Consider the following 23,938-nt stretch of genomic DNA (forward strand, 5'->3'; position numbering starts at 1 on the left):
GAGGTGAAAATACTGAGAGATCAGAAGTAGAAAAGAAGGACAGGTAGAAGGAGGTGGGGAGGCCATGGAGTGAAAAAAGGAAAAGGAGAAATAAACCAGTCAAAGTTGCCAACCTACAGAGCAACATTTTATTTCCATCTTGTTTTCATCCCAAAGGAGGAAAGTAGAGTTCAGGACTGGGAGACAATTTACTGACGACAGAGGACTTCCTGAAAATGAACCTAGAAGTTCCGAGCAACAGTTTCACAATCACTCATTAGATGTCCCCACCCCCTGGACTAAGGAAATGCACAGTGACTTTCATTTTCCAAACTGAGGCTCTCTCCACAGCAGTACGAAGGGGCTGCGGCTGTTACCTATGGCTGGTAAGTTGCGGTCCTGGGGCTTAGAAAACACTTTATTCATTGCTCTGTGACAGGCAGAAATAACAAAAAGCAAGCTAGCTGATACTAGATAGTGTGCAAGCTGAACCGTTGCCCTTATTAGTTGTGTGTAACTTGAATTGGGGGTCAGGGCATTAGAGACGCTGAAGTCTCTAATGTATGGTCTCCAGAAGCCTTGTAGCCAGAAAGAAGTTAATTTCTTTCTTTTAGCTTCTGGTTATCAAAGGGAGGATAAAGACAATGTTATATCTGGGTGAGACAACTTTGGAAGTTTCTCAATGCACTCTGAATTCTTGTCTGCTTCCTGTTAATTCTAAATTAGTCATCCAGGTTACAAACGTTATTCCCAGAATTAGATCTGAGAGCCTCTGAGTTCCCACTGGCTTATATTCAATGACATTCCCTGTCTGTTTAAAATGACTCCATTTTTCCCCTTTCTTTCTAATCCTGGTACTAACTACTCAAACACAATATTTCTTAGGTTGCTATCACAGTTTTTAACTGGTCTTTCTCTCTCCAGGACTTGACCCTCCAATCCATCCTGCGTGCTACATTCAGGTCACCTGCTTTATACACAGAAGCAGAAAAAGCATAAAAGATGGAGTCATTAACTATATTGGCAGCTAGTATTCAAACATATATCACTTCTTTGTCTTTTTTCTTCTCATTTGGAAAGGAATAGGTTGCACTAGATCAGTGGTTTCTAAACTTTATAACATATCTAAATATACAGTAGGCATTTTCTTAAAATCCAGATTACTACCCCTTCCCTGATCTTGAAACACTTAATCTTAAATAGACTATAGACATTTATAATTGTTTAAAGATCTACAGATAATTTCTATGTAGCTGGCCTGGCATAGGTTTGTCTGCAGATTAGCATTATTAGAATAGATCAGTTAGTTAACTCTCAGTTCTCATGTTCTAATAGCTCTAATTTCTCATGTTCTAATAGTTCTAATAGGTAGATACCTATCTCTTAATGCAATGCTCTTACTCAGGAACATATAATGGCTCCCTATTGCCTTTTTAAAAAATGTTTAAACTTCTCTGACAGGTTTGCCTACCTTTCAAAATACAGTCAGCCCTCAGTCTCAATGAGTTCTGTATCCATAGATTCAACTGAGCACAGCCCGAGTATATTTTTTTTTTTTTAAATTGCATCTGCATTGAACATGTACAAACTTTTTTCTTGCCATTATTCCCTAAACAATACAGTACAACTATTTAATAACACTTACATTGTATTAGGTGTTATAAGTAATCTAGAGATGATGGAAAGTATACATGAAGATTTGCATAAGTTATATGCAAATACCACACAATTTTATTTCAGGGATTTGAGCATTGCAGATTGGGTATCCACAGGAGGTTCTGGAACCAATGCTGTGCAGACACAAGGGACAACTGTATATTTATTCATTTTTTTCATTAATTCCTCTGAAGCATGAATTCAGCTTCATAGAAATAGTATATATTTACTGTATTTACCCCAGTCATACTCTTGCTATCACGTTTCTTTACTACTTTAATTTTCCCTGTAGTATAATTCTTTCCAAGGTTTATGTGTCACCTCACAACACTTAATGTAAGCTTCTAAAATGCAGGGATTGATTGTTCTCTTTTCTTGTCTTCCTCATGACACTAATAAACCATTTGGCTGGGAAGTAGTAAGTCTGATGCACACCCATAGCTTCCTCTTTGGTCAGGCAAACCAACTTTACTGGCTATTGGATTGGCATCAGAGGATCACTAGATAATAGATGTGAGAAATTGAAAGGCACTAGACAAAAATGAGTAAAGTGGCTCAATACATATAAACCAAGTTTGGTTGGCTATTGTTAACTAAAGCTCCTCTAAAATAGTGTCCTATAATGTGCTAGATCATTACATCAATTTGCCTGGGACCTAAGCTGTGGTCTTGATGAGTTTTGTCCTCTAAATTATTCTTTCCCTTTTTATTATCACTGCAACCTCGATTCAGTGTTTATGACAACAACAAATAACCCATAACAACTGTTTTCTTTTCTTTTCTTTTTTTGAAAACTTCTACCATATTACAGCTATTTCATGTACTCTCTCTGATTGAATATTTAAAACTACCCAATTAGGTTTGTGCCATTTTACAGATAAAGAAGATACTTAGAGAGAGGTAATGTAATTTGCCTTAGGTCAAATGTCTGTGAGCAGTGCGATTACAGGTTGGCTTGACTCTCAACTCAAGACCCTGCCACTACCCCTATTTTCTGCAAAAAATCTTCAAATATCTACCTTGTCTTTAATCACTCCCACTTCAGTCCCTCATGTACACTTCTGCTTTCAGTAGTGTACTGTCTAAAGCCCAGTTCTCCCAGCTTCCTGACTCTATCAGACACCCTCAAGCCTTTCCACTTCTGCCCACACTGCCGCCTGCCAGGAGACTAGTCCCCAGCTTGCCCAAGGCACAGACACTACTTATCTTTCAGGTCTCAGTTCTAAGCACCTCCTTCTCTGGGAGCCATTATCTATCCAAGGTGTGCTTTCCTTATGCTTTTCTTATGCATATGCCCATTATTTAAATTATTATAGTGCTTTATATTTTGCATATCTATCTCTCCATTTGACTGTAAGCTTTGATGTCTAGGAATATCTTTCTAAAATGGTACCCCCCATGCTAGCAGAGTATTTTTTACAAACTGATGCTCGTTAAATATTCCTGAATGGAATGGGAGAATGAACATGCCTTCCCTCTGCTTGAAAACGTTTAATGTGTTCTTATTGCCTGTTAAATAAAATCAAACTTATTTAGGTGGCTTGCTATTATATATTCTTTAAGAGTTGGGCTTTGCCTACATTTTATTTATTTGTTCCGATGTTTGCTCATTTGACTAGTGATTCAAAAGATAATTATTGAACACCCCTTGAATGCCAGAAATAGTGCAGGCCTAATTTATGGCCCCCAGACTCACAGAGCATAGAATCTAACTGCGATATTGAGAAGGCTGAGAATCACAATTACACGGAAAAAAATGCCAGCCCAGGAAGAAACAAAGTGCCCTAGGAGCACATACTTCTGTCTAGCCTGGCAGCATCAAGGAGGATTTTCTGAAGAAAATGTCATCTGATCATGGAGGATAAAAAGATTAAACAGATAAGCAGATAAATAGACTGTGGTGGATAAATAGAGAGCAGTGGGGGACAGGAAGGAATTAGGAGACCCAGGAATAAAAACATAGAGATCCCTAAGTGGGTGCTTTCCAGAAACTGGAAGGACAGAATGTTTAAAATGCAATGAGCAAGGGGGTGGAGGGACAGTGTTAGATGAGACTGAATGAGAAGCCCCAGATTAGATTAAGATGACAGCCATGATGAAATCTAGTTATTGGAACACACATTCTGCTTTGCTATGAAGAATAAAGAGAAAGAGTACAAGAGTAGATTTATAAATTTCTTAGAAAAATTCAGAAAGGAAGAATGTTGGCCTGAACAGGAGTAATAAACAGCTGAAATTGAGAGAAGTGATAAGATTCTGCAAAAATTTAACAGATAAAATCAATACAGTTTGAGACAGAAGAGGTTTAATGTTACCAGGTTTTGCTGCTTTCTTGTACCTGGAGGTTAAATATCCTTCACTAGTACAGAGGATGAGGGAGGGAACTGAAAAATGAGCAGTTCAGCTTTAAACTTTGAATTTAATGAGTTTGTGGGATATGGAGAAGAAATGTCATTGACTGTTGGAAATATGGGTCTCCATACTGGGATCTACATCTAGGCTGAATCTATAAATTTGAGAGTCATTTATTTATTATTTAAAGCTTATAATTAATGCCATGAGAATGTATAGATTACGAACAGAGGACCTCAGGACAAACCTCTTTGGTTGCTTTTTCATTACAATTTACTTATTTATTTTTTTAATTGGCAAGTAAAAATTATATATTCTCATATTTGTGGTATAGAGCATGATGTTTGGAAATGTGTATGCATTGTGGAATGCCTAAATTAAGCTAATTAACATGTGAATTACCTCAGATGCATATCAATTTTTGTGGTGAGAACACTTAAAATTTACTCTCTTGAAATTTTGAAGAATACAATACATCATTATTAACTATAGTCACCATGCTATACAATAGATCTTTTGAACTCTTCCTCCTATCTCTCTGAAATTATGTTTACTTTGACCAACATCTCCCCAAACTCCCCACCTGCCCACTTCCAGCCCCTAGTAACCACCATTCTACTCTCTGCTTCTGTGAATTAAACTTTTTAAGATTGCACATATAAGTGAGATCACATGGTATTTGTCTTTTGGTGCATGGCTTATTTCACTTAACATAATGTCTTTCAGTGTCATCCATGTTATCACAAATGACAGGATTTCATCTTGTAAAGGCTGAATAGTACTCCATTGTGTGTGTACCCACATTTTCTGTACCCATTCATCCATCCATGGATATTTACACATTTTTGTTATTGTGAATAATACTGCAATGGATGCGGAAATGCAGATCTCTCTTTAACATACTGATTTTATGTCCTTTGGATATATATCCAATAGTGGAATTGCTAGACTAATTTTTTTAATTTTTTGAGGAATCTCTATAATGTTTTCCACAATGGCAGGTCTAAATTACATTCTCATCAACAGTGTGCAAGAGTTCCCTTTTCTCCATATGCTATCCATCATTTGCTATATTTTGTCTTTTGACAACAGGTGTGAGGTGATATCTCATTGTGGTTTTTACTTTCATTTTGCTGATGATTAGACATGTTGAGCACTTTGTCATATTCCTGTCTTCATTTGTATGTCTTTGAAAAATATATATTCAGGTCCTTTGCCCATTTTTTAATCAGTTCATTTGTTTTCTTGCTAATAAATTGAGCTCCTTATATATTTTAGATATTAACCTCTTATTAGATATATAGCTTGCAAATATTTTTCTCTTGTTCCATAGTTATCTCTTCACTTTGTTGATTGTTTTCTTTGCTGTGCATAAGCTTTTTAGTGTAATGTAATCCCATTTGTTTATTTTTACTTTCGTTGCCTGTGCTTTCTGGGGTCATATCCAAAAAATTATTGCCTAAACCAATGTCATCATGGAGCTCTCACCCTATGTTTTCTTCCAGTAGTTTCACAGTTTCAAGTGTTACAGTCAACTCATTAACCAACTTTGAGTTGATTTTTGTTTTGTGCGTGGTGATAGATAAGGGTCTTATTTCATTCTTCTGCATGAAAGCTGGATATCCAGTTTTCCCTAACATTATTTATTGAAGATACTGTCCTTTCCCCCATTGTATGTTCTTGACATCTTTGGTGAAAATCAATTGGCCATAAATACTTGAGTTTATTTCTGGACTTTCTATCCATTTCCATTGATCTATGTGTCTGTTTTTAATGCCAGTACCATGCTGTCTTGATTACTATAGTTTGAAGTATATTTTGAAGTCAAGTAATGTGATACCTCCAGGTTTCTTTCCTATGCTCAAGATTGCTTTGACAATTTGACTTTTTCTTTGTGATTCCATAGGAATTTCAAAATTGTTTGTTTCATTTCTGTAAAAAATGTCATTAGAATTTTGATAGGGATTGCACTGAACCTGTAAACCCATTTGGATAGTATATACATTTTAACAGTATGAATTCTTCTAATTCACAAACACAAATATCTTTTCATTTATGTGTATCTTCTTCAATCTCTTTCATTAACACTTAATAATTTTCAGTGTACAGGTTTTTAACCTCCTTGATTAAATTTTTTCCTAAGGTTTTTTTTTGGGGGGGGAGGGGGTTGCTATTTTAAATGGGATTTTCTTAATTTTTTTCTGATTGATATTGTATAGAAATGCTACTGATTTCTGTATGTTGATTTTGTATTCTGCAACTCTACTAAATTTGTTTATTAGTTCTAAAAGTTTTCTGGTGGTGTCTTTCAAGTTTTTTTATTTGTAAGTATGTCATTGGCAAACAGGGACAATTTAACTTCTTTCTTTCCAATTTTAATGCCTTCTCTTTCTTCTTCCTTTTCTTCCTTCTCCTAATCCTCCTTCTTCTTCTTTATCTTCTTTTTTTCCTAATTGTTTTTTTCCCTAGAAAGTTCAGTATTTTGCTTAATAGAAATGACAAGAGCGGGTATCTTGGTTTTGTTCCTGGTCTTAGAGAAAAAGCTTTCAACTCTTCACCATTGCGAATGATGTTAGCTGTGGGTTTGTCATACACAGCCTTCTTTGTGCTATAAACCTCTTTAGTTTTATTGCTTAACAGAATTTTCCACATATCATTCATTCAGTCAACACTCTACTAGTTTGTTGAGTGCACAAATAAATAAAACAAAAGCCCAGAACTCAGCCAGAGTGGATATTCCATACACTAACCTATGTGATGTTTTCAAGTCTTCAAATTCTGTTCCAACATCTGTGCACTGTATTTCAAGACTAGTTTCTCTGCCACATTTTCAAATAAGCCTTTGTGACCTCACCTTCTGGAATTTACTCATCTTTTCTGTGTCCCTTAAGCATCTTGTTTGTATTCTTTTAAGTAGCTCTTCACTAAATCTCATGTAATGCAGTTTGATGATTTAAGAATGAAGGCTCTAAATTCTGAACCACTGGGTTTCAATTCCTACTCCCCAGTTATGACACACTCTGCATTTTTTTCACACAATTTGGATCAACTACTTAACTCACTTCTCTGAGTATGTTCCCTTTCCAGGGAGATTTTGTGAAATTTTAGTGAGAAGATTCATGCAAAGCACATGGCGCAGTGGGGGCTCAATGAATATTAACTATTATTACTGAAGCTGTGTCATGGTTAACTATGTAGGATATGGTGCTAAAACAATATTTGAATCCTAATTTGTGTCATTTGGGATAAGTTATTATTTATATGACCTGTAAAATAGGGAAGATAAGAGCTATCTCACTGGCTTATTGTGAGGGTCCACTATATTAATATTTGTAAAGTGCTTAGTATAGAGACTTGTAATAATGATGATAATTACAATGATGATTTACATTTCTTTACATGTATTTCTTTTTCAGTCATTATAAGTTTACACAGATGTTACCTTTTATTAAGTTAATTGATATTAAGTAATTTTTTCTTTATTCTGTAATTTCCACTTGTCTCTCTTATAATAGTTGCCCAATGAACACTTATTGAAATATTAATTCAAAATAACATGAACAGTTAGGCTGGTGTTTCTAGACCAAAGTCCTTATTTAATGTTCTGGCATATGTTTTTTAGAAAATGTCATGTTATGTCAAAGCTATCCTTACATCTAGGTGAACTGGATAGCTATCTTTGCAGAGTTAATTGAGAATTCAGCCTTCTCATACACTACCTGCCTAAATCATATCTGTAGTATTAAAATAAACAATTTATTACTTTGATATTTATATTCCCCTATAAAATTCAAGTTAACCAAAGGAATAAAACATTAATTCAGAGCTAAGTTAATCTACCATACTGGAGTGATCCAATGCTTTTCAATTCTGAATCATGATTTAGAATAAGATCTTAAAAAATTAGAACCCTAGATGGGCTCATTTATTTATTTATTAACTCATGTATTCAGCCAGCAAGTTATGTACTTTCGAGCATTTTAAGCACAAAGATATGGATATAAGATGTATGTAAAAAGATGTGGATTCAAGGACATAGTGCTTCCATCATCAAAACTAAATACAGAGGAGATGAAAATCTACAATCTAGAGGGAGGACAAGAGCATGGACTTTCTTCAGCTCACATTCCAGGTGAATTGTCAGCAACATGGGCTACGAGCAGAAGAAAGAGAAATATAAAAACAGTGGATGACCAGGAAGTTAGCATTAGGCTCAATGCCACAGAAGAGAGATGAGAAGTGGCAATGAATCATGAAAGATAGCCTGATATGAATTTGAGGTGGTGAGGGAATTCTTCAGGTACAATGAAAGAGGTGCATAGTTTGCTGGGGAGATGGTAAAAGAGAATGTATTGGGGGGGAGGGTATTTCACATTACAGAGAGCTAGTTTAAAGTTAAGGGCAAACTCTTTAAGCTGTGCCCACAGTTGAAGGAATCTTTCTATTTCCTACAGAAGAGAGCCAGAAACAAAACCCATCCAAAATTTTGGAATCCATTGGCAAAGAATTCCTCAATGGCTTTTTGGATAACTTGGTGGAAAAACAAGTGGTGAAATTGGATGAAGAAGCACAGGAAAATTTTAGTAATGCCAAAGCTGAAAAGAAGGCCAGGATCTTGATGGGCTCTGTGCTACAGAACCGCCATAAGGCACGTGACGTGCTTATCCAAACCCTCCTTAACACGAACCAAACACCCACCAATATACAAGGTAAGACTGGAATCATTTACAATAGATATCCCAAATTTTTCAGTCTATTCAACTCCAATGCCCATTCACTGACCGCTATCATCCTCCTGTCCTTTCATTACTAACTACCATTTTCACTAAACTTACCCTTGTTCTTTTAGAGGCCACCTTGCCTTTTGTGGGGTGGTATCCAATTTCCAATTACCTAAAAAGCTGAGTCCTTTTGTTTAGGCTGTTCACAGAAATTGTTAATCATAGAAACTTTGTAGTAAAGATACCTAAATCCTAACCTAGATTCTGTCACCTTGTGAACTATGTGACTTCATGTACGTTTCTTAACCTCAGTGGTCATCAGTCTTAGAACCTTTGAAATGGGGACAATGTCAGTACTTCCTCACAAGATTTTGTAAGGCTGGGAACATAGCAATGCCAAGCACATGCTAAAAACTCCCACGCTATTAGCTTTTATCCAGAACTCTCTCCTCTGAGCTCCAGACTAATTTAGCTCTAGCTACACATTCAGCACTTCTGCTCAAATGTTCCACTGGCTTCATAAAACAAACACATCTCAAATTAAACACTTGCTTCCCCAACCAAATCTGTTCCACTACTAACCCCTTTCCATCTCAGTAAACAGGACTAACATCTACCAAGTTTCTTCCACCAGAACATAACTGATTTCTTCACCAATGAATAATGGTAATTAATAGCATGCCTGGCACACAGCAGATAACTAATTAATATAAGATGAATAAACAAATGAAGGATATGCATGCAATAAATATTAGTTATTGTAATTATTATGTGGGTGCTAAGATTTAGGCTTTTTCAGTGCTTATCCATTTCTGTGAGGTACAAAAATTTGATCAAGTGAACCTCTATAAAATGTCTAAAATTTTATAATCTTTCAAGACTTTTGACCCAGATTAAATTGAGTATTATTAAAGCCTAATTGTTCTCAGACCCAAGTTCCCCAGTGACAGACTCAACTTACCACAGAGTTTAAACTGAAATCTTCAGCCACGAAATACTAGAGTTCACCAACAATGATAAATGATAAGGAACAAAGGCAACATAAATTGTTGAAACCTCATTATATATCAAATGAGCTTTTTCAATAAGTCCTTCTCTGTGGAGAAGACATGTTCCTACCTGTAGGAAGCACATGCTAGTATGTAGTGTGTTCAAAACTGTAGTGTAGGTTGCATTCTCATTAATACTTAAACTGGTCCATTTGCAGATTTATTGCTTTTTTTTCAAATCTGGGATGGCATGGGAACAATTTCAATTTTATAAAATCAGAGTTGATGAAGCAAATGGGAATCAAAATTGAAGTAACAGAGGCTTCAAAATAATTTTAGCAAACCTGAGAATCACAATGAACATTAAACTGTAAACTAAAATAACCTATGTGATCAGGAGAGTCTGTGGTAGAAAGAAGACAGGTATAGACCCTCAAATGAGGAATCTAGAAGCTGCCTGGGCTCTATCTGTATTTGGATTCCCTAAAGTGGTTTCACAACATTTTGAGGACACCAGTCCAGCAGGACAGGAAGGTGGGCAAGCTGGTCTGTCAGCATAGGTAAAGGCCCTGTCCAGCCTTTTGGACATGGACATAATTCTGAGATTTCCCAGCATGGTAATGAGGGTGTGAAGTGGAGGGTAGGAAGAATCCAAGATATTTATTTACTTTTTTGTTTTACTTAACAAACTTATGTATTTACATACTATGTGCTATAAACACTGTCACTGAGACAGATAACCATTTGAATTCCTACTTGACAAGGCAGATGGTTTTGTTTTATCCTGTACCACTCCCTTCCTTTTTGCATCAATTTAAAGAGATTCCTTACTGAAGAGACAGTCTTTTCCCCAGTGTGTAGTCTTGGTGCCTTCATCTCCCTCCAGTTAGGATGGCTAATATACAAAAGACTGAGAATGATAAATGCTGATGAGGTTGCGGAGAAAAAGGAACCCTCCTACACTGTTGGTGGGACTGCAAAATGCTGCAGCCTCTATGGAAAATGGTTTGGAGGTTCCTCAAACAATTACAGATAGATCTACCATATGACCCAGCTATCCCACTGCTGGGAATATATCCAGAGGAATGGAAATCATCATGCTGAAGGGATACCTGAACTGCCCTGATTGTTGCAGCACTATTTACAATAGCCAAGAGTTGGAACCAGCCTAAATGGCCATCATCAGATGAGTGGATAAGGAAAATGTAGTATATCTACACAATAGAATACTACTCTGCTGTAAAACAGAATGAAATACTACCCTTCACAGCAACATAGATGGACTTAGAGAAAATTATATTAAGTGAAATAAGTCAGGCACAGAAAGAGAAATACTGCATGTTCTCACCTACATACGGGAGCTAATAAAAATAAATAAATAAATATACAAATGGGGTGGGGGAAGACACAACGATCACAATAATTCCTTGAACTTGTTGAGATAAGTGAACAGATATGATGTTGATGCATGGGGGCAAGAAGGGGGACAGGAAGGGGGCAAAAAAAGAAGAAGAGATTCCTGAGTATTTCATTAGGTAACAGATAAGACTCAGAAAGTAAAATTTTTATCTAAGCTCCTAATTCCCTCATTTCCTTCTGGTGAACTGCCTGGCTAATATGAACTCCTTTTAGGCAGCAGACTACGCTATAATATTTACTACTTCATAATGAAAGGGTCTGTTGTTACGCAAATTTTACTATTGGATGTAAGACAGAAATTCTGTTTAATTCCTAATTTTATCTGAAAACAATGTGTCTATACAAAGACACATAATACTCATTAGGAGATGATTATTAAGTGAGAAAGTTCTTTAAACCTGTGAATAGACTGGAAACAGAAAACTCTAAATGAGAAACTATATTCTCTGACCAGGAATCATCACGGGACCATGGACATCTTCACTTAGTCAGAATTTTCTGGAACAGGAAGGGAGAGCATGTTGCACTGTTTAATCTTTAAAAGAGAAATGCTCAGAATATTTGGTATTCTTACGTACCCATAAAACTTGCTGCCTCTCCAGAGCTTAGGAATTTATCATACTTTTTAGAAAGACTTTTGTTTAGAAATATTATTTAAAAAACTAAAGGGAACAAATGAGTAAAATAATATATGTGTGTGTGTGTGTGTGTGTGTGTGTGTGTGTGTGTGTGTATAAAATACAAAACTAGAAAATACATACAGGATCCTATTACATTTCTCCTTTAAATATAATAAAATCAGAGAATCTCTTGGTTAGCTCATGCAACTGAACAGAAATAACATAGCTGTCCATTTATGGACAGAAACCTTGTTACATTAGATCATCGTAAACTTCTCTTCTAATTTCTGGTTATGAATTCCTCTTCTTTTCTCCTTCAAAGGAGGGCTCTGGAATTTCCCGGTCTCTTGCACAATCTCAGTCAAGAGGTCAAGCAACATCAGATTACATTACATTTCTCTAGGGGATAGATTAGAATGACTCAGAAACAAGCTTCTCCCAAAGGACAAATTACGTCCTTGCATAGTAAAACATGAGTTGCGAAACTTACTAGTGGTTGATCAGCACTGTGGAGGCAAAACACCTAGAGTCATATCAGAATCTGACAAAAAAAATTATTCCTGAGACCATGGATACAGCACTATTCTTTCTAGCCAGCATTTCTCCTTTAAATGGCTGACTTTACTATTTGGTGAGGGATAACTGAAGGCCATTTCCTCCAGAAAGGTTAAGAATACAGGCTGAGGATGCTGAAAAAATAACTCCTGGATGGTACAGGATTCAAGATTCTATGTGTTTGGTGTGCATATGTGTCTATATGTGTTGTGTGAGTTAAGAGGGCATTTTCACTCCAAAATGGGATGTTGTACCATCCAGTATGCTAGCCACTAGCCACTAGCCACATGTGGCTATTAAGTACTTGAATTATGGCTAGTAGCACATGTTGAGATGATAATATTTGGGATATATTATGTTAAATAAAATTTATTATTAAAATCAATTGCATGTGTTGATTTTTACTTGTTTAATGTGGATACCAGAAAATTTAAAATTGCACATGCAACTCAGATTATATTTCTAGTGGACAGCACTCGAATAAGTATTTACTCAATATACTCTTGGTCAGAAACAATAGGAAGTCCTCAGGGATGAGTGAATATCCTAGAGTAAAACCACTAAAAAAATCAAACTGTTTTTGCTGAATATGGGAAGGCCACATTTGACCCCAAATCATTGACGTGTTTTCCCCAGAATTATCAGAATCTGTTATTGCGCTTTTGGGTGGATCTGTTTTCTCTACCAAGGACCTCTCTCTTCTCTCCCAGTAGCAATACATCTCCTTATGCGAGATGTTAGATACAACTACAATACCTCCGTGTTAAGGAAACTTCTTCCCAGGATTTCCCTCTCCCAATCTTCTTAGGTGATGAATTACATCACAGAGGCAGAAATCTTAATTTATATTATGCCATGTATCCTGCAGCTCCTCTGGAAAATGAGTCTCATCCACCTAAGTCAGAAGAATACACAGATACCCTGAAGCATTGTCCTCATCAAACATTCCTGAAAATATGTAAAGAAAAGGCTGGAAAGGTACTGTGCTCTACGCATGAAACAGAGAAAGAGAGAGAAACAATTGCTTTCACTAAGTACAAGATTTCTTAAAGCACTACGTGCAGGGGCTGGGAAAGGTGGTAACCTTTTTCATAAGTGCTTTGAGCAAGAAAGAGGTCATGTGGCTTCACACAGATTCCAATACTCTTTCAAGATCTTGAACAAATGCAGATTCCTCTTTTTTTTTCATTTATTTATTCTTATATCTAGTTGGGATTTATGAGAATTTCAGCTGTAGTTATAGAATGAAAATGTTTATAAAATGGCTGAAGAGTTATTGTTTGTACTACATTCTAAAAGCCTAGACATGAAGCATATTTAAAAATATAATTAAAGCTTGCAAAGCATTGTAAGTTGATATGTTTAAAACAGTATCAAAATAAAAATGATACCAAAGACAAAGGGATTTTGGTAATTCATTTTTACTGGAGCCAATGACAAGTATCTCTTGGTTTTTTATGAAATTTTAAATGAAACTTGAATGCGAAGAAAAATTTGACTGGGTGGGAAAAAAAAGGGAGAAGTAGAGGGTAGGAACTATTCTAGTTTCCTCAAGATTCTTAAGTAGTCATTCCAGATATGTTGTAGTTCTTGCTCTGGGCTCTTGAGAGAGGGGAAAGTGGTGTCTTCTGTAGAGGTTAGGGAAGAGGGCCGCCTTATGAGGCCTTAATAAAGCAACACTGATGGGCATATGGGGATTTAAAAGAGACTCAGGTAACTTAAATTCACTGCATATCTGTTTTCTGCAGATCTATCCAATAAAGGACAAACAGAATCGCACTCGTCTGGCTCTCATCATATGCAATACAGAGTTTGAACATCTTCCTTTAAGGGAAGGGGCTGATCTTGACCTTGCAGGGATGAAGGGGCTGCTTGAGGGTCTGGGCTACACTGTGGATATAAAAGAGCGGCTCACAGCCAAGGTAAGAGCCCCTCACCCTCTCCAAACTCATGCACATTCAACAAACAACCTTCTACTAATAATTTAGCTTTATAATGTTAGGCAAAAGTTTTAACAACCTCAGGCCGTGTGTGTGTGTGTGTGTGTGTGTGTGTGTGTGTGTGTGTGTGTGTATTAGCAAAATGAAGGTGTTTAACAGGTAAAATCTGTGGGTTTTTTTGAGCCCCAAATGTCCTCAATTCCATGAAACTGGACAGAAAGTGACTGACCTATACAATTCTTAGTTAGTTCCCAAGAGGGGTGATTATGATTCAGCCCCAAGATTCCCCAGAAAATTCTAGAGTCATGAATGAAGGATTGCACTCATAAAACAAATATCGGACTCGGTTCTGGTTGCTCTTCCTAGCCCTGGGGATAGGTCTGTAAATGAGATAGGAAGTTCCTACCTCCCGTGGATCTAGGTTATAGTGGAGAGTAAAATCAAAATATAAGCATAGCGTATACTTTCAGAGGTTTGATGTGTGTATGTGTCTACATAAGAGTAGAAAGTCAAAAGTAAATGGGGGGGGGAGAAAAAGGAATCATGGGAGGGACCTGACAGGTGGAAGGCAATGACCCAGAAAAGCCCTGTGAGGAGGTAAAACATGTGCACAGATGTGACTACTGGAAACGGGGTGGCTCTGGAGAGATGTGAGTGAAGTGCCTTCTAAGTAAAGGGAGAGACACATGAAAGGCTAATCTGAAAATAAAACTGCACATGAGAGGAACAGAGAGAAGATCAGTGTGACTGTGACTCGAGTTTAAAGGAAAAGGAAGCGCAGCAGAGGGTGGGGTACACACAGGCCAGATGTGTGATTGTAGTGGTGTGCTGCATTTATAATACAACACTCTTGTTAGGTAAGGAGAGAAAAGATAGAGGTGGAAAGGAAGAAGTAAGATGAGTGACATCACTAAATATACAATATAATCAGTTAACAGTATGTCAGCAGCAGCAGAAAGTTGGAACCCATTGCCCCATTAAGAAGAAAAAATAAAACAACCATCATCACTGAGTAACCACTATGTGAAGGCACTGTGATCAGAATGTTCCATAGATTTCTCATACTGTTCATGGTAAATCTAGAGGTCAGATTAAATTTAATGCTTGTCCTATTGAATTAAGACATGGGTCTTTTTCAGGATATGGTGTCAGAGCTGGAGACATTTGCCACCCGACCAGAGCACAACTCCTCAGACAGCACATTCTTGGTGTTCATGTCTCATGGCACCCTGGAAGGAATCTGTGGAACTAAGCATAGTGACAAAACCCCAGATGTGCTACCTTATGACACCATCTTCCAGATATTCAACAGTTGCAACTGTGTCAGTCTAATAAACAAACCCAAGGTCATCATTGTTCAGGCCTGCAGAGGCGGTGAGTTCTGAAATGCAAGATCTAAAAGCTAGGAGGGTGTTTGCAGAGGATTGTGATGAATGTTTTATATCTAGGGGAAACTATTTTAGACCCCATCCGGCTCAAATAAACTAAATTGAATGATGAGAAAAATCCATCTGCAGGATGGTATCATGAGATATGTTCTGGTCAGCTGAGAAATTTCTATACAATTTAATCCAGGGTAAGTATGAAGGAGATCACGAGAATCCCTAAATCAAATTAAACAGAAATACTCAAACCTTGGAATGGATATGATATCTTGACTTGTAAATATTTTACAGACATTTTGACATTATCTGGTTTTCCCATACATTATTGAAAGGGAAAAGAGTTGGGAGTTGAGGGAGTTTGGGAGATTGCAATCAAACTTTTCTTTTTTGTCCCCAATTTCCAATTGCCTGTGTATTGAGAGGTTGTTTTTTAAGCAAAAAATAATTTAGCTAAAAATTGGTAACTGTGCTTTGAAATTATGTGGGTAAGGGTTTAACTTCTTTGCTCTTCTTAGAAAATGAGTTTTTCCAGTTTTATAATATTGTCACTATGTATTGAGACATTGCTGTCACTATTAATTGGCACATTGCTCAGTGACACTAGAGAGAAGGCAAAGTGTGTGTATGTTGGGGGGTGTGGGTGTGTGCTGTATGAAACTAGTTAGAATGAACATTCAAAAAGAACAAGGTGGTCAACTGTGGTGGTCATACTGAGGAAGGCACAGCGGTGTGTGGAAAATTGATGTCTCCACAGAAAATGTTGGGAACGCATATGCCTGGGCCTCTCCAGCAATCTCAGCAGACAGCTCTACACAGTCACTTAGGAACCTGCAGAAAGATGCTATTTCCTTGACCCATGTGGAGAAGGACTTCGTTGCATTCCACTCCTCAACCCCACGTATGTATCTTTTTGCTGCAAACAGGGATTTATGGACCTGAGAGCACCTTTGAATGATTCTAGAAAATCTAGGTAGGACCTATGCAGCAAAGGTCTTGGAGCCATTTTGAGTGCTGTCAATATATATCACATCTTATCTGTGCTGTGAGGACAAAGAGTCTCCCCGCCCCCCCACTTTTTAAAAAATGTCCTTTTATTATAAGTGTTTCACTTTACCGTCAAAGGAGCACCAAATATTAAAACAACCCAATACAAGAAACCCACTTCACCATACACCATTTAAACATAAATGATTGATACAGTTTTCTATTAAATCCATTTAACATTTTGAGCAAAGATTTTATGAATCCCAGGACTTGCTGCCCTTTTGCAAATGATCAACTCCAACTCCTTTTCTCCATATTTCCCATCTGATTCCACACACAATGGTACCAGGCCCCAGAAGGCTTGTGGATGCCTTTTTAAAAGAAGTAAAAAATGATATGTTGGGGCTTATTAGATCTAATAATAGGAAATAGTAGTTAGTATTTTGCCTCTAGGTAATACCTTAAGGAGCCTTATATTTGACTATTTTTAACATGAAAATTGTAAAGTCTTATTTTTTAAACCCCTTTATTAAGGTATAATTATGTACAAAAAACCTGTACATATATAATTTATACAATCTAATGAGTTTGGAGATAAACATATACCCATGAAAGCATCTTCATAATCTATGGCATAAACATATCCCTCCCCTCTGAAAGATCTCTTCCCTTTCTCCTTATTTATTATTATTATTGTTTTTAGTGCATGTGATAAGGACCTTAATGCAAGATATATCCTCTTAGGAAATTTTTAAGTATATACAGTAGTGTTAACCATTGGCATTACAGTATAGAGTAGATTTCTATGACTTACTCATCGTCCATAACTGAGACATTGAATCTGTTCATCTATTTTGTTTATTATATTGTGAAAGACAAAATGACATAATTCGTAAACAACCTGGAGCCAGGTGGCCATTTTTTGTTGCTTGTTCACTGAGTGAACATGGGCATATTCCTTAACTCTCTGAGCTTCTACTATTTCCTCTGTACAATGGAGTAATTCCAGTTATCTCTCAAGCCCCTTTCCAAAGCTAAGTGAATGAATGTAAGGCGCAGAGCAGAAAGTCAGCACCGAGAGTCGAAATGCAATCACTATGCAATTGCTTGCCATTCTGACAAGCTGCTACTTTACTTCAACCTCTGCCAATGCTTTTGATTCCTCTTCTGTGGCAAATGAGTTAATGTGGGGTTATAAGTCTGTCAAGATAATTCCCAAGCTATGGTGAAGACCATAGCCCAAGGTGTACTACTTTCTATCATCATAGATAATGTGTCCTACAGAGATGGCACAAAGGGCTCTTTCTTCATCATTCAACTCATCGCATGCTTCCAAAAATATTCTTGGTGCTGTCACCTCATGGAAATATTTAGGGAGGTAAGCTTCCATTTTCTTTTCTAGTCATTCATTTGTTTGTTCAGGAATAAGTTATCATTATTCACCTTTAAAGTTACAATGACAGACTTTGTCAGGCAAGCAAAAGTAGAGTGGTACCTGGTCTCTGTCATTTAGGTGTCTACAATCTGGTTTAGAAAAAGATGTCAGTATAGCACAGTGGGAGCTCAACGGAGAAGGAACATGATACCCAATACAAGTTTGTATTTTATGAGCTATCAGTTCTTAAAATTCAGAAAGTGGGAAGTATTTTGAAATAATTTTTATTGCTTAATTTATTAGATAAATACATTTTGGGTGGTCTACTAGGTAATGGGCTCTATTCTGGTGACACAAGGGTAAATGAGGGATATGTGGCATAAGCCTACATAGGACTCACATTTGGGGGCAGATATGGATACTAAAAAAACAGGTCAACAAACAAATGTGTGATTACAGATTGTGATAGCATTCATAAAGAAAACGACCTAGGCAAGTGAAAGGGAATAAAGGAGAAGACACTCTCTGTGTGGAACAGTGCAAAAGCGAAGATTTGATATTTATTCCCCAACTTTGGACACTTCATTTTCCCCCTGCTTCCTCATTTATTTTTCTCCATAACTCTTACCACCAACTGTTCTGTACATATTTTATGTATGTGTTTGGTTTTTATATGCATTTACTCACTAAAATTCAAGCTTCATGAAAACAGGGATTTTCTCAGCACCTTAACGTGCCTGGCACATAGCAGATATTCAGTTAATATTCATTGGATAAATGGACCCATGAATGACAGAGAGGTGCTCTCCTTTTTTTAGAGGAAAGGAGATTGACATTTAGAACTTAGGGAAGTGGGGTTGTTTTTAAATTCTAAACTGTAGAGAACAGTAATACTCCTGTGGGAAAAAAGGATTATACCTTTGGTAGGTTAGAGAAGATTGCATCATAACGTGAGTCAGCGTTTCTGTGAATAGAAACCTAGGAAGTTACTTCCTCTCGGATGAATAGAAATTAGATATTGTACTTTCAAGGGTTTTCCTAGGAAACGACTAGAAATACTGGGCTTAGCGCAAGTACAATCCCATTGATTACTCCGTGACAAAATACTTCAGAGGTTATCTTCATGGTGGGGATGTAAAAATTGTTCAGTGTTTAGGCTTTAAAACAAGATCTTGGGATTTGAGTCTTCTTGGATTGATGAGTCAGCCTTGGTGGGGGTTGAAGGTAGGGGATCTTCCAGTTCTCACAAAAGAATCCCAAAAAATAATTGGTTGTCAGATCTGTAGGTCAGAAATGGAAAACAGATGAAATGGAGGTTGAAAGGCCTTGGATTAGGCATGAGGTGTTTATTTTGAGGTAAAGATTATAGTCTGACATGGATGTCAATTCTAAGAGGCAGGGTAGCAGCGGCAGGAACGTCCTACATTTCCAGTGTTTTCTGATTCATGGTGCAAAATGTTTTCTGAGAGTTGAAGAGCACATCTCATCGACGGACTGTTTTTGCCTTTAGGTACAAAATGCATTCGAAACCCCAGATGATTATGCCCAGATGCCCACCATAGAACGACAAACCATGTCAAGATATTTCTACCTCTTCCCTGGCCATTGAAAATAGTAAGTATCAAGAGCTGCTAGTGGGTGAATTAAGTGGGACAGTAATATTAGTACTAAGGTCCAATGATCAATGACAGCTGAATGCTTGGATAATCACATTAGTGTTCCTCGCTGATGTAGTTTGGTGATTATTTGCTATTTTTTATTCTACTTATATGCATTTGGATTTCCCTCCCCCATCTTCTCAAACAATCAATCAAGAAGGTAAGCAAATCAAAGGGAGGAAGTGGTAAACAGAAGAATTAGGGTAACAATCATTAAAACAAATGAGCTCCTGCTTCCATTATTACTTATATTCATTTCTGTCTCATGCTCTCTGTCTCTGTTCTCTCTCTCTCTCTCCCACACACACACACCCACAGACCCACACACACTCACTGTGTTATCAAACATTGCATCAGCCCCAGAGAAAAACAAAAAATACCGAGGAGCTGACTATGGGGAAAGCAGGACTTTCATATCACTGCCATTGAACTACCATTAACAGACAACATAAAGTACATCCTGGACTGTAAATTTTGTGTCAGTGTAGTTTCTGGTTTTCAGACTGTTCGCAGAGTGTAGATTACAAATCACTTAGAATATGCTTTCAGACTTTCTATTCCAGCTCAGAAATTCCTTCAAGCTCCATTGTCAACATTTAAACATTTTTTTTGTTTCGGTCAAAATATTTTAGAATGGGTATGAGTTTAGACCCAGTGATTATTTATTCACTCATAACAGCTTTATTTAAGACCATATAATAAGCATATTATTAATCTCTCAGAAGCATACTTAAAATTATATTTTATAGTAAAGTGTATCTCAATACTTCAAATATTTAACCCACCTCTCTTCTGGCATCTGACACTCCAGTTGCAGATCTGCGTAGATACTTCACCAGAACAACTTTCAAAGCCCATTTCATCCCATAAGGCTACATTCTGGTATTGAATTATTTATGTGACTAATATTTATCAATAGTTGTCATGTGTCAATTTCCATTCTAGATGCTTGGAATATATCAGTGAACAAAGTAAATGGAATCCTTACCCTCAGAAAGTGTATAGTCTAGTGGGTGGAGACTCTGAATCCATAAATAGGTAAATATATCACAGATCAGAGACTGATAAGAGCTAAGAAGAAAAACAAAGAAGGATAAGGGGTACATAAAATGGTAGATGTTGTACTGCCATAGACAGATTATTCAGAAAAGACCTCTTAGAAATGATGAAATCAGAACCAAAAAATGGGCAGAGCAGGAGAGTGAACCTTGTAATTTTTTTTTTTTTTTTTTTGGTGGGGGAAGACTGATCAGTACAGGGATCTGAACCCTTGACCTTGTTGTTATCAGCACCACACTCTCCCAAGTGAGCTAAATGGCCAGCCCTAAGCTTGTGGTTCTTATACAGGAAAAGTGTGCCAGCACAGATAACAGCAAATATGAGTACCCTGGGGCAGAAATGCACAGAACACGTTTAAAGAACTGAAAGGAGACAATGCAACTGGGGGAGAATGAGACTAGAGAAAATGGCAGAGACAAATTCAGATAAATGGGGAGAAGTCTGATCACATGAGCCTGGGTTATCACATGGTAAATCTTTTTAAAATTTTTATCCTGATTGACCTCAAGTGCCTTTGAACAGAGAAGTGACATACTCTAACTTAGATTTTATAAAGATCACCCTAAAGAGAACATAGATGTCACAGATGGAAGTCAAGGGAAGTGACAAGAGCACATGGAAGATGATGGAAGAAAAATCATAAGGGATGGGATGAAGCCTGCAAGGGATAACAATCTTGACTTTCTGTTCTTTTCTCTCCTGCAGGAAACCACAGGCAGCCCAGCCCTCCTTTAATGACTTCAAGAAGTACCTGTACAGCACAAGCATGCAAACGCTTGTATTTCAATAAAAATGAAAACAAATGAACTATCTCTTTCTTGGGAGGTTCTCTAATAGAGAATAGAATTCCATTTAAAATGCTGGATGAGTGGAAATGAAGTGGAAGAAACTAACTGAATTTTCTAGCTTTGCAACTCATATGCACTTCAATGAGTGAAAAGGACCAACTGCAACTTACTCTCAGCAAAGGATAAAAGGACATGGTGCTTAAAACTACAGTGAGATACCACCTCATACCCATTAGAATGGCTACTATCAAAACAAAACAAAACAAAACAAAATACAGAAAATAACAAGTGCTGATAAAAATGTAGAGAATCTGGAACCCTTGCACACTGTTGCTGGGAATGTAAAATGGTACAGGCATTGTGGAAAATAGTACGGTGGTTTTAAAAAATTAAAGATAGAATTACCACATGATCCAGCAATTTTACTTCTGAATATTTACCCAAAATATTGAAAATATTCAAAATATTGAAAGCAGGGTCTCACAGTGGTATTTGTACATCCATGTTCATAGTAGCATTACTCACAATAGCTAAAATATGGAAGCAACCCAAATGTCCATCAACAGATGAATGGATAAGCAAAATGTGGTACATACAATGGAATATTATTCAGCCTTAAAAAGGAAGAAAATTCTGACATATACAACAACATGAATGAACCATGAGGACATCAAGTTAGGTGACTGAAATAAGTCAGTCACAAAAAACCCAAATATTGTATGATTTCACTTATATCAGGTATCTGGTAGTCAATCATAGAAACAAAAGCAGAATAGTGGTTGACAGAGGCTGGAAGAAGAGGAAATGTATAGAGTTTCTGTTTTACAAGATGAAAAGAATTCTAGAGAGAAGACAGGAGCACACCCAAGGACCTTGGCAGGAGCCACAGACAGCTTCTCCTGCCTGACAGAAGACAGGAATATGCCAGGGACCACAGTCCCAACCACTACCTCAAACAGCACTTCCATGCAGGTTGTCCACCACAGACACCACCACAACCACTGCCAACAGAAGTGCAATCTACCACCACAGCAGCTGACAAGATCACTGTGCAGGTGGTCTGTCAACCACTTGGCTGTACTGACACTAGGAGAGTCACCAATACAGCCCAGAAAAAAATGAGGAAGTCTCTCTCCTCAAAGATCACTCCAGAGTAATAGAAGAAACAACTGCTCTAACTGATGATGAGATATCAGCATAGAGATATTATAAATATGCAAAAACAAGAAAATATGACACTGTCAAAGGAATACAGTAATTCTCAAGTACAGACCCAAAGAGCAGGTGACCCTCAAAATGACTAAAAAGGAATTCTGACCAGCAATCTTAAGGAAACTCAGTGAGATATGAGAAGATTCAGTCAGACAAGAGAATGAAATGAGAGAAAGAATCCATGGTACAAAGGAAGAAATTTACAAAGACATTAATACCTTAAAAAAGAATGTAGCAGATCTCCTGGAACTGAAGGTTTCATTCAAATAAATAGAAAACACAACCAAGAGCTTAAGCAGCAGATAAGAGCAATCAGAAGAAAGAATTTATGGCCTGAAAGATGGTCTTCTTGAAAAAACACAGGTGGACAAAAAGAAGCAAAAAGAATTTTAAAAATGAAGAAAAACTAAGAGAGGTAGCAGACAACCGTAAGCACACAAATATTCAGGAGAGGAGGAGAAAGGAAAAGGCATTGGAAACCTATTCAGCAGAGTAATAATGGAAAACTTCCTAGATATAGGGAAAGACATGGACCTTCAGATTCAGGAGGCTCAAAGATCCCCAAACAGAGTCAATTCAAAAAAATCTCTCCAACATACATTACAGTCAAACTGGCAAAGCTCAAAGACAAAGACAGAATCATAAAAGCAGCAAGAGAAAAGCATCAAGTTACCTATAAGGGAGTACCCATTAGACTAACAGCAGACTTATCAACAGAAACTTTATGGCCCAGAAAAAAATGGGGTGGTTTATTCAAAATACTAAAAGAAAAAACCTGCCAGTCAAGAATACTATGCTAGCAAGGCTGTCCTTCAGAAATGAGGGAGAAATAGTGTATTTCCCAGATAAAAGAAACTTTGGGAGTTCACCACCACACGACCAACTCTGCACTGTATCTGGAATCTGAAAAACCATAATCACTACCATGGATACACAAGAAAGAACAAAACCCACTGTTAGAACAAAAATGCAAATGAGAAAAGGAAAGAAACTATATCTTATCACCTCCAAAAACCAACAAACATTGAAGACAGACAATAAAATGGGAAGTAAGGAATAAAAGATATTTAAAACATCCAAACAAAAATTGATAAAATGCCAGGAGTAGGATACTACCTTTAAATAACAACCCTAAATGTAAAAGGATTAAACTTCCCACTCAAAAGACACAGAATGACTGATTGGATTAAAAAGCTACACCCAGACATATGCTGTTAACAACAAACTCACTTCACCTACAAGACAC

The 23,938-nt window shown here is 37.0% G+C and overlaps 1 protein-coding gene across 3 annotated transcripts; it reads left to right on the plus strand.

Moving 5' to 3' along the window:
- Positions 1–281: 281 nt before the first annotated feature.
- LOC134374700 (caspase-13-like) lies at positions 282–21,499 on the plus strand. Of its 3 annotated transcripts, XM_063092617.1 has the most exons (10): positions 295–365; positions 7,941–8,119; positions 8,442–8,696; positions 13,160–13,269; positions 14,040–14,213; positions 15,371–15,605; positions 16,371–16,514; positions 17,869–17,978; positions 19,486–19,589; positions 21,398–21,499. In XM_063092617.1, the coding sequence occupies exons 2-9, from the start codon at positions 7,993–7,995 to the stop codon at positions 19,582–19,584; spliced, it is 1,254 nt and encodes a 417-aa protein (XP_062948687.1). In that variant the 5' UTR covers positions 295–365; positions 7,941–7,992; the 3' UTR covers positions 19,585–19,589; positions 21,398–21,499. The 3 variants fall into 3 exon arrangements, with proteins under 3 accessions (XP_062948688.1, XP_062948689.1, XP_062948687.1); XM_063092618.1 differs by lacking the exon at positions 7,941–8,119 and having other exon boundaries at positions 282–365; XM_063092619.1 differs by lacking the exons at positions 17,869–17,978; positions 21,398–21,499 and having other exon boundaries at positions 293–365; positions 19,486–19,587.
- Positions 21,500–23,938: the final 2,439 nt, after the last annotated feature.

The sequence above is a fragment of the Cynocephalus volans genome, chromosome 4 (assembly GCF_027409185.1).
Source record: "Cynocephalus volans isolate mCynVol1 chromosome 4, mCynVol1.pri, whole genome shotgun sequence".
NCBI classification, from domain to species: Eukaryota; Metazoa; Chordata; class Mammalia; order Dermoptera; family Cynocephalidae; genus Cynocephalus; species Cynocephalus volans.

What these genes read in the sequence shown, in the direction of transcription:
- LOC134374700 (XM_063092617.1), top strand. Translation starts at nt 7,993, where the DNA reads ATGTATGTAAAAAGATGTGGATTCAAGGACATAGTGCTTCCATCATCA. An exon ending in AACACCCACCAATATACAAG is followed by an intron (nt 8,697 to 13,159) that starts GTAAGACTGGAA and finishes TGTATCCTGCAG; the next exon opens with CTCCTCTGGAAAATGAGTCT. An exon ending in GTAAAGAAAAGGCTGGAAAG is followed by an intron (nt 13,270 to 14,039) that starts GTACTGTGCTCT and finishes TGTTTTCTGCAG; the next exon opens with ATCTATCCAATAAAGGACAA.